We start from the raw sequence: 11,773 nt of genomic DNA on the forward strand, positions 1-11,773 counted from the left end.
ATAACATCATGTGTGAAAGGACTGTTGGGGGGGGGGGGGGGCAATATTTGGTCTTAAAGGGACCCTGTCATCACAGGATGACTGTTCAAATTAAGTCCCACCGCTCGGTGCTTCACGGTGGGGGCCAATCATTTAGATACACCTTCTCACCTGCTTGTTTTCCATCAAACTCTCCTCCCCCCTCTTCTTTGATTGACAGCTCTGGCTTCATAAGGGCAGAGAAGTGCAAACCAAGCAGGTGAGAAGTTGTATATAAATGATTGGCCCCACCATGATGCACCAAGCGCCTGTACTTGGTTTGAACAGCCATTCTGTGCTGACAGTCCCTTTTAAGGAACCAGATCAATGATGGTAATCAACACAAATTGCTAGCTTGGTTTGTACCAACTAAACACACTTTGCAGTAGTGGTCTCCCATTGTTTCAGGTTCCCCCTTTAGCAGGTAAGTTTACTGACCTTCTCCAGATTCATGTAATCTGCTAATGCAGTTATGCAGCCTTTTTGCTGTTTCCTTTCAGGCCCATCTTACCTTAATGTCCCTGCAAAGCCAGTACTCTGCTTTCCTTTAGCTGTGCTCTGATCTTCCTCTGCTCATGCTGGTGTTTAGACCTCTTCATGCATTTATCTCCTGCATCACAACCAAGACTCCATTTCTAGGAGCCTACTGGCTGTTCTCTAGACTATACAGACTCTCCTAGCAATCCATGTGGCCTCAGCCACACACTAACAAACTTCCTAATCGACAGCTCCTTTTATAGTTCTTTTGCATCTAGTGAATTGGATAGCATTAGTTTGCACAATACAAAATAATTATTCATAAAGGTAACTTAGTCATATATACAGTAAAATAAACAACACCATGTCTATTGCAATAACAAAACATGTTTAACTCCAGTAGTTCACGCATGGGGCATATCATTACAAATGAAGCACATTGGTTTCTGGACAGTCGTGGTTATCTTGGCAGAGTTGATCGTCACACTAGGAATGTATTTTAAGATACTGATACATTTAGAAGTCCTTAATGCCATTGTTGCATTTAAAGAAGATCTACTTTAGCAATCTTGGCATTTTGTGAAATTATTTTGGGAAATCTGTTATTTATACCCTATTTTATATATAGAAATATGTTTGACATTCAAGGAGATTACGTCACTATTAATATTGTGAACATATACCAGATAAGACCTCATTTGTTCCCCAGCTTCCTTCTACTAATGTTATGAACATGGCGGAGTATAATGGTACTTACTATTGTCGATTAAATAAGATGATTACGTGTACTGTAGATATGCTCTACAAAATATTGTCAGGAGGTAGAAGAAGAGGGACATGTGCTGCTTCTTTTATATTCAGGTCTACTCATTCATGAGCAACTGAAAAAAGGTTAAATTATTTACTGGTGGGAATCTAATAACTAATCATTTGCACATAGGGGATCATTGTACCTATTGCTGTGTCCACAAACAACTCAGATTTACACATTTTTTAATGCATTTTTAGCATGATTTACTGATTTATGTTTAATCTTGGTCAATCTTTCCTGTGCTTTCCACGAATGACAGCGATGTATATTTTTCTATCTATTCTATTGGATATACACTAATGGGGAACTTGATCAGAAAATTCATGTAAACATTGTACATTTAAACTTGTTTTGTGGGTTTGTTTCTTTCGTTGTTGGAGTAAAATGGGATCATTAGTTTGACTGTCTCTTGGTGTTTATATGCCAGTAATGACTTTGTGGTGACTGTTTTGTTTTAATATTTTGAATAAAACCTAATTGGTGCACGTTTATGGATATGAGAAGGACTCTATATACACTTTTGCCTTTTCAACATGAACACTAAACATCATGAAAGTATCAATATTGTTATGCTATATTTCATGCATTTTGACAGTGTATACGCTTTTATATTTGGCACAACAGGCTATTTATTTGACACATTTTTAGGCTTTTTGCCTCATGGATGTTCTACAGTACTGTGGAAAAAATTGCTGCAAAGTAAGAATTATTTTAAAAATAGAAGTGTTTAGTTTATATCACTCAACAAAGTGAATAAAAAAAACAAAAACAAATCTAGATCAAATCGGTATTGGTGTGATCACCCTTTGCCTTCAAAACGGCATCCATTCTTCTAAGTACACTTGCATATAATGTAGTCTTTAAAGGAACTCTGCAGGGAGGTTGTTCCAAACATCCTGAAGAACCAACTACCAATCATTCTTGGTGAATTGAAATATAAAGCACCCCCCTCCCCCACCCCTAGTGTTGACAAATGAATAACATCTTGAAATGAAATCCCTGATGGAAAATCATGCTAAACTTTGTGTCCCTTTTCTTCCAGGGCTGGTCTCCAGGTCCTCGCCAAAGAAGCCTAGAAGTCGGAGTATATTTAAGGCACTTTTCTGTTGCCTCAGTGCACAGAATGTCAATCGACCAGGAGGCACCGGTGAACCTCCCACCCAAAAGGAGGAGGCACAGACTACCCCAAAGGTGCGTCCAAACGTGACATTCAGCTATTGTAACACTATAAGTGGCAACATGGATGGGAAATTACCAATTGTACTGACTGTAGATTGTCTGGCTATGACAGTATCGTTATCCTTGTATTAAGTGTTTGCCTGTAGCTATCCTGCTTCATCCTACCCTCTTGATTAAATTGTATCACTATTGTGATATGTGAAGTCATTAGATTTCAGGCCCAAATATGTGTATTGTGCATATATTTTTTTTTATTTCTTTGCTTTACGTGTACTTTTCATGTGTAAAATTTTGCTGAAACTCGCTACTAATAGTTGCATATCTTGTAAAGAATAAGATGGCTTACTTGTCACATTTCACCCTTTTCTTTCAGTCGGAGTTACTCCAATGTCTCCAGTATCAGTTTTACCAGGTAGGTATATTTTTGGCAGTAGGAACTTTTTCATACATCATTTAGCAATCAGGAAGTACAATGACTGAAATGTCCAATTAAGAAGGATTTCGGAAATGCAAGCCTCTTAGAAATCTTATTTCCTAAATATAATCTGATTATTATTATTTTTTTTTTTTTTTATGTCGCCTACCAAGTTGTGTGAGGAGGTGACTTCCACAACTGATGGTTAGACCAGCAGCCCACGCCATTATAGCTGCTGTCTTCTATAACTTGATTCCCGAATGCTCCTTCACATAACTATCTCTTCCAACCTCACCGTCAGCTTGACTAAGCCTGCTAGTGTTTTGTATGGGAAGAGTAGCAAAAGGTGCTGCCAAATTTGATCCTTTTTCTCCCTCGTAGATAATGAATTGGGAACCCAATACTTTTTGATGGTTGGCCGGTGGTGCCTATAGCAGTAGTTATTTGTTATTGTGCTTTACTTATATAGCGCCATCATATTTCATAGCACTTTACAGACATTATCGGCACTGTCCTCATTGGGGCTCACAATCTAAATTCCCTATCAGTATGTCTTTGGAGTGAGGGAGGAATCCGGATCCCCCAAAGGAAACCCACATAAACGTGGGAGAACATAACATCTGCAAGGAGTTTGTGTCCTTGGTGAGATTTGAACCCAGGAGCCACAGGAGCTGCTCATAAATAGTTGATGAGGACCTCTAGTTTCTTTACCTAAAATATTGAGTTCTTCCTCCTTATGTAATGTCCTTTAGTAGCTGATGCCGACTTTTTCCAGTGCAAGAGATCTATTCTCCAACTATTTGAATTGCTTCCATGGAGCATCATATAGTTATAGTCCTAGATAATAACAAAAAACTTAAGAAAAAAACAAGTCTAGGGAAGTTCTAAATAAACTCTACCTAAAGTCGGAATCTCTTCTGCCATTGACTTTTGTAGGCCATATATCTACGAGAAATGTGTCTTATCACTTATTGTTGCTATTGATAGAGTAAAAATGTAGGACACCCAAGTAAAACCAAAGTCTTCAGCAGATGTCAGAACTGTGATTTCAAAGAGGCTTTGCATCATCTGAGGCCAGTGATTGTGGACCACCATCATACTGGGTCTGATTTTTGAAGACCAGTCAGTCATATGACACTCCAATACGTTTTATTGCATCTTGACGTGATCACAATGAATCTCATACCAGAGTGAAGTTACTTCTCTTAGGTAATTCCATTTTCTTTTTTTCAAACCTCCGATCCTGTCCCCAGATTTTTGTTCTCATTTTCATTTTCTGTGCATAGTTCATAAAATCTCAAGACAATAATATGTGAAATGCAGCTTCACCAATAAGCTTCTTCCACCTGCACTTTTAATGCTTCAGCCAGTGGGACCGAAGAGGGTGCTCAGCCAGCTGAGACTCCTGCCTGGAAGCATCTGTGTGACCTGCAGGTCGCAGGATCTAATCCCGGCTAGCTCTGCTCACTCTTTCATCCTTTCCAGGTAGATAAACTGAAGACCGATGATAATTGAAGTGCTGTCTTCCTGTATTTGTAAAGGCATTTTTTTATGCTGAAGGATAAATTAGGACTGCTTGATAGCATTTTTCCCCTAGAGTGAGCACACCCTTTGAAAGGAATGGCTGCCTATTGGGAAAACCTTAAGATTTTAAAAGTCCCAGTAGTTTATTTAGAACCATGCACCTTATCAATGAAACATGCATGAAAATGGGCAGTGTTATTAAATGACGGGCTAAAATCCAACAAATGTTATATATCCTTAATACATTAGCAGTACAACTTCTTTGTACACCTTTTTCTTAAAATAATAAAAATATTTTTTTATTTTATCAAAGTATAATTTTTTTTTTATTTTTTTTTTTTACTTCTATCCCATAGTAAAAAAAAAAAAAAAAAACACGTTTCTGGCTAATTTTTGATGCATGTTTCTGCAGGTGGGACCGGAGCAAAGACCCGTTAGCACAATTAGACTTTATAGTTCCTATGTCCCCTTCTTATTATTTACCATAGATGATTGGTGTCAGGTTGTGCTGTTCTTCTATGTATTTTTTAATTTGTATTATTTATTATTGCCCTGGTGAGTTAAAATATTTCGTTTTTTCTCAGATTCCAGGAACCTCTTTACTCCCGGAGGTAGCACCAAAAGATAGTGGAAAAATATGCATGGTGATAGACCTAGATGAAACTCTGGTTCATAGCTCTTTCAAGGTACGACCTGTTAAAAATGGTAAAATAAACTGTTACTGCACTTTACAAAGTAATGCACTAAACTTATTTTGAATTGTTCTATTTATTTTTTTTCTTGTAGCCAATTAGCAATGCAGATTTTATTGTTCCCGTAGAGATTGAGGGGACCACTCATCAGGTGAGAGGGCAAACTTTTTTTTTTTTTTTTTTTTTAAGTATTTTAATGTTTTTATCAACTTTCAGAAAAACAAGTGAAGTCATCAAATTGTCATGGCTGCAGCCCGGTTCAAGTAATCCAGGATAGGCTGTTTCCTCACAGCGCGGCCTACTCTTGATTACTTGTTTCAGGAAGCAGCTGATATCCCGCCTAAGACTGAGCGTAATCTGAAGAAGGGGTTGTTTTTGAAGATTTCATTTTTAATTTCTGTAAAATTACTCTTTTACAACCATAGTTGGCTCAATTTTGTCATTTCTAATTGCATGGTGTGGTAGTCATGTTTTCCATTTTGGAGAAAGTAACGCTCCACTTTGGGGTCAAAGCATTGGCATCTAACAGTTAACGGAATTATTAGGGGCTTACAGCACAGCACTTAACATTTTTTTAAAGTTATTTTTTAATTATCCTGTGGGCTTTGCACAGTAAAATACTTTTATAATATACAAAATTGCTTTATTTTGCTTCCTTCTCTCTCAAACATTATGCTGCAGTGCTGTTTCAATGCCAGTTTATGCTTCTTTAGAAGCTGATTTCAACTGCTGCTCAGCAAGATTTGTACACTATATATTGGAACAGAATACAGGAGTTCCCCTGTCTGAGTATGGGTGGGTAACAAAGCGGCTCAGACAGGGGAGATTCCCATACACTGACTGAATTAAGTGCATGGATTTTTGATGAGCAGAATTTGAAAGCCGCTTCTAAAGGAGCATGGACTGGCATTGAAGCAGCACCTAGAGTACAGGAAGTAAAATAAAGTAATGAATTTCATTACAAAAGATGTATAAGTTTGTGATGCCTGGGAATAATTTTAAAGAAATAAGTACACACAGATATGTAGTGTAATATTACTGGTTTAGCGATTGTGTTTAGGGTACAGTTATACATCAACAAATACACGTGACTAGGCATATTACAGAAATACAGCTGTGTAACAGAAATGGTAATTTATGTAACTGGTTCTTTGTGTTACATTTTGTAAAAAAAAAATCTAATGGATCCCTTTCTCTGATGTTAATTTCTTCCTCCTCAGGTGTACGTTCTAAAGAGGCCTTATGTGGATGAGTTTCTGGAAAGAATGGGAGAGCTCTATGAATGTGTACTTTTTACTGCTAGTCTTGCCAAGGTAATGGGAAGCTTCTACATTAATACACAGACGAGCAGCACTCCAATTGACTATGATAGAAACATTTTATTCTAAGAAAACATTTAAAAATAAGTTAAATGCAGCATGGTGGCTCAATGGTTAGCACTGTTGCTTTGCAGCGCTGGGGTCCTGGGTTCAAATCCCACCAAGGACAACATCTGCAAGGAGTTTGTATGTTCTCCCTGTGTTTGCGTGGGTTTCCTCCGGTTTCCTCCCACACTCCAAAGACATACTGATAGGGAACGTACATTGTGAGCCCCAATGGGGACAGTGATGATAATGTTTGTAAAGCGCTGTGTAATTAATAGCGCTATATAAGTGAGTAAAATAAATAAATACTGATACAGATATATAACATCTACCCTGATTGCCACTGAGATTTTTCCCTTTTAATGCAGATATGCTCATGACTTTTTTTCTGTCTTTACCTTTCTTAGTTTACCATTATTGTTCCAAAGTACTAAAATTTTTACTCCTAACATTTTCCCTTTCCTCCTCTCCCGCCCACTTGTTTAATTTGATGAAGTCCAAGATTATGTAAAATTCTAGCCCTGTTCTATGTAAAGTATATGATTATATTTCCCCTATGTAAATGTCACTTTTAATACATGAAATATTGATTTTAACTACCAGAGGTGAGTGGTCCTCTTGGGATTAAATTTTTGTTAATTTGTGCACTGATTCATTGGGTCCATTATCATAATTTCTCCTTTATTCCCAGTATGCTGATCCAGTGACTGATCTTCTGGATAAGGAGGGAGTCTTCCGATCCCGTCTTTTTAGGGAAGCTTGTGTATTCCACCAGGGCTGCTACGTCAAAGACTTGAGCCGTCTGGGGAGAGACCTGAAGAAGACTATCATTTTAGACAACTCTCCTGCATCTTATATCTTCCATCCAGAAAATGCTGTAAGTGGTAAATCCAATGTGATTATATTATTGGAAGAGACGTTATCTTGGATCCTATAAAAGGCTTGCATCATATTTTGTTTCTAAATATTTTTTTTATATTTTACATAAATGTTTGTTCATATGTGTGTGTGTATATACAGTGCTCAGCATAAATGAGTACACCCCCTTTGAAAAGTAACATTCGAATCAATCTCATTGAACACTAAAACAATTTCTATCATTTTGAGAAGACTGAGTTTCATAGAACATTTTTTTTTAACCCATAACATGAAAGTAAGGTTAATAATATAGCTTTCATTACAAAATCTTCTGCATCCAGCATCCAGGCTTTAAAAGAGGTTGTTCTTGAAGAAAGGAAAATGATGTCGCCATCTTGTTCATTCCATGCCTAGAAGACTTGGTGCTGTCCTTAAATCATGGTGGTCATACAAAATACTAGATGTAGTAGTTTCTGATGTGGGCTGTATTCATTTTTGCATCAACTAATTTGAGTAAAACTGAAGATTTTGTGACAAAAGCCATATTATTAACCTTACTTTCAGGTTGTGTGTTAAAAAATGTTCTATGAGACTCAGTCTTGTAAAAATTTTGGAAATTGTTCTTGTGTTTAGTGAGATATTGCCTGAAATTTTACTTTTCCACGTGGGTGTGCTCATTTATGCTGAGCACTAAAAGACCTAGAATATTATTATATAGGAGAACATCTATTTTATAACCTTCAGCATGTGCTGTCTGCCTGCAGTACTGCGGATGTCGTGGTTTTCCACTTATGAAGCTACAGGTCGTCATTCTGTTATTTTCCAAGCTCCCTCTTTTCTAATAATTGCACACCATGATATTGCTGACAGATTGGATTGCGCGGTAATACGGACAGGTTGCTAGGGAACCAGTAACAATAGCAGATGTCTGAAGCTGCGCTTGAGAACAGTGATAAAAAGTTCTTTTTACAGCATGAATGCAGCTACATTACGTGTTTGCCTCAAAATGACAATTATCCCAACAGGTTATAGATGTAACACTTTTTTTTTTATTCCTCCATTTTGTCAGTTTATCTAAATGCACAACCTATTAATACATTTTTTTTATTATAAGTAATTTGCATCTATAAATTGTGCTCTGCTTAATTGGCCACATATCCCTTTTTTCAGATGTGGGTCATGTGACTAGATATTCTCCGCTTAATTGAAAGGGTTAACCTTTAGCTCTTTCTTCCTATTCTTCTGATGGTCCGGTCTCTTGATACATTGCAGCTACATCTGTGACATTGTGTGAAATGTAGCCAAAAACTGACCAGCACCTCCCAACTGAATAAAGCAAGTGTATATAGCATATACTAAATAAATGAAGGTATTTGGCACACAAATTGGCCAATTCATGTGAGCCTACCTGCTTTTTTTAAGTATATTCTATATGGCCGTAATGTAGTGTAAATGTGATTATATGTAATGTTTGCATACATCTTAGTGCACAGAGAGCTGCTGTATTCTTTTGTTTGTGTACTGTATGGAATATAGTTGGGTTTTTGCCATCTGTGTATATGTACACGGGAATATGGCATAAAACACAAGTTGAAGGGGTCATAATAATAAGATATTCCTAATAGACACACAGGGCAATAGGTGAGAAGCCATTCTTGACCTCTTAGAGCTCTGTAGCACATGCTGCAGGGGCCAGTCTTCTCACCAACCATTCCCATTTAATTTAGGTGTATCCATATAAATGGCCCACCCTGTGTGTATAATATATTTTATATATTATAATAAAAAAAGAAAAATATATATATATATATCTCTCTCCGCCCCTTCTTCCTTGATTAACAGCTCTGGCTTTACAAGCTACATAGGATGGTGGCAATTGCTTTGATTTTATGCCTCCTCTAAAGCCAGAGCTGTCATTCAAGGAAGAGGGGTAGAGATGAATGGAAAATTAAAAAGGTGGGAACGTACCAAGGGTGCATTGAGCGATTGTACTTTGTTTGAACAGTCATTTTGTGCTGACAGATTTCTTTTAGTTGAATGTGCCCACTATAGTAATGCCATTGCACTTGTACCACCTTCATGGAATACTAACTACAAGTCTTTTGTTTGCAGGTTCCCGTGCAGTCCTGGTTTGATGACATGGGAGACACAGAACTTTTAAGCCTCATCCCGATCTTTGAGGAGCTCAGTTACTCTGAGGACATTTATGCAAGTCTCGGACAACTGAGGGCACCTTAAGACTCTTTGTCTTGACTTTGTTTTTTTTCAGGGGACTTTTTATATCTTTAAATATTCTTTTATTTTTGTCTTTTCAAAATTCTCACTCGCTGTGCCTTTTGGCCTCAGAGGAAGAGGAGCAAAAACTGATATTCATAAGTCAAATATGAATTTTTGGGGAAATTCAACTGCCCTTCACAAGCAAATCTAGCTGTGGCTTACACTCCTAATGGCTTGCATGCCGAGCGGCATGTTCGCAATGAACGCAGGGATCTATTGCCATTACTTTTGGTGCACTAGTAGAAGACGGTCTTCTTTTTTTTTTTTTTTTTTTTTTTTTTTTTTTTTTAATGATGGTACCGTGTACCTATGGGTTTCGGTTCTCCACTACTGTTTTAGCTTTCATATCAATTTTAATGTCAGTCTGCATCATGAACGGAGAGGGCGCAATGCCGACATGCTGATAACAGAAGGGGCACACACAGGTACTTTTTAGAGTAAGTTTAAATAATTTGACACACATTAGGGATCGGGCTGCTTAAATGGGATATATCTTTCTCTTTCACGGATTCCTTAATTCTCTACATGCCAATGTCTTTTATATGCATATTTAGCTGGATGCACTTGCCTTGGTTGGCAGTCACTGGTATTTAGTGCCCTTTCCAATACCTACTTCATTGGTATGATTCCATCACAAAACATTATTCCAACTCCTCTCTCCGGAAATGGATCTATATGGTATTTGTTGAAGGTGGAAGCTTTACTGTCCAGGTGCTGACAGCATACCCCTGCTTAATGTAAATGCCAGTGATGTACAGGGTATTGTTATTGCTAAGACATGTATGGCAAAAACACTGTGCTGATGATGGGCAGTAGGGTAAATGTTCGGCTATTTATCACTGGTAACGCCATATCACGGTTTTACCCCAAACCCATCCCCACTTATTAGATGGAACAAAAAAAAAAATATCAAAGCCAAAGGACTTTTTATTGCTTGATGTTTTTTAGCCACTCTGAGATTATATGTAATATTTTTTTCTAATAACTGACTTGAATCAAAGATGTTTGTCCATCTGCTGCCATGGTGGGTGGGGGAGGGCATTGGTCTCAATAGCTTTACTGTTTGGTCTCTATTGATGGCTTGATAATTGTATTTATCGAGCCCGAGGAGAGTGGTGCTTGGTAACTGAAACCTGTTACTGACCATACACTACAAAGGCAATGCCTTATTATAGCAAGGGTATGAGAAACATTTGAGTCCTTATTTATAATTCCATTGGCACTACCCAGCTGTAAGATGGCCATGGCCTCCTTATGCCAGTATTTGGTCACTGAGCAGGGACTTTTCCGGAGAGGTAATGAATGGAAAACCATGCAGTGCCTTTTTTTGGCTGTTTTTAAACATGGATATTTTAAAAGCCTATAGATAAAGAGCTATTTTTTACTCTTTATAAAACTCGTTTTTGAATTTGAGATACGTAGCGATCATCTTCAGACCTTTTATTTCATGCTGCCTCTTGGGTAGTGAGTGATCTACAAGAATCTGTAAGACTGTTACAAAGTAGACCTCAGGGGAAACACTCCTACTAAATTTTACATCATGTCACGTCGGTCATCCGTGTTTTTATCTAAATAATAATAAAAAAAAAAAAAAAAGGAAAGAATAATGGGCATTCCTGTGTGTCTTTCTATGGTGTGAGGATGTGCGTTTGGGATACAACCTTCTTAAAATGAGGGTCTACAATAATTGTTCTTTTTCGGTCGAGCAGCTGTTGGATTGTTTTTCAGCACATTGCTGTATTTAAGGTTCTACGAGACTGATTGAATGGGTGAAATGTTAAAATATGTAATCCCTCTAACAGAGCATGTAATAAAATCTATTTTTATGCCCTATCTTGTATTGTGTCCCTAAATGTGAACCAAAAAGACGTCATTAAGATCAATTATGTCGTATACCAGGAGTGGCCAAATTTGTTCTGTTTTTGAAGCTGTAACATGGACCTTTTTAAAATATAGTTGTGTGTAAGTACCTTGAAATCGATTGTACCCATGTCACATTCTTTAGTCTCAGTATGGGTAACACTGTGCAAAAAAGGTAATTTTTGTGCCGTTGTACTTTTTTTTTTTTTTTCCTTCAAAGTAACCCAGGGACAAACCTCTTAAATTGTTCCTTGTGTCTATTGCAAAATATCTTCTAAAGTGAATGCACTTTTCTGTG

The 11,773-nt window shown here is 37.4% G+C and overlaps 1 protein-coding gene across 1 annotated transcript in view; it reads left to right on the forward strand.

Annotated features, from left to right (window-relative positions):
* The window catches only part of CTDSP2 (CTD small phosphatase 2), a 35,861-nt gene extending 24,413 nt beyond the window's left edge, over window positions 1–11,448 (forward strand). The window contains exons 2-8 of the mRNA XM_073663255.1: window positions 2,349–2,497; window positions 2,859–2,897; window positions 5,009–5,110; window positions 5,211–5,267; window positions 6,337–6,429; window positions 7,172–7,357; window positions 9,451–11,448. Of these exons, the coding sequence (XP_073519356.1) occupies window positions 2,349–2,497; window positions 2,859–2,897; window positions 5,009–5,110; window positions 5,211–5,267; window positions 6,337–6,429; window positions 7,172–7,357; window positions 9,451–9,576 (752 nt within the window). The 3' untranslated portion in view covers window positions 9,577–11,448. The remainder of the gene's footprint in view (window positions 1–2,348; window positions 2,498–2,858; window positions 2,898–5,008; window positions 5,111–5,210; window positions 5,268–6,336; window positions 6,430–7,171; window positions 7,358–9,450) is intronic.
* Window positions 11,449–11,773: the final 325 nt, after the last annotated feature.

This window comes from Phyllobates terribilis, unplaced genomic scaffold (assembly GCF_046119375.1).
Source record: "Phyllobates terribilis strain yellow unplaced genomic scaffold, ASM4611937v1 Scaffold_2__4_contigs__length_985480577, whole genome shotgun sequence".
NCBI lineage: Eukaryota > Metazoa > Chordata > Amphibia > Anura > Dendrobatidae > Phyllobates > Phyllobates terribilis.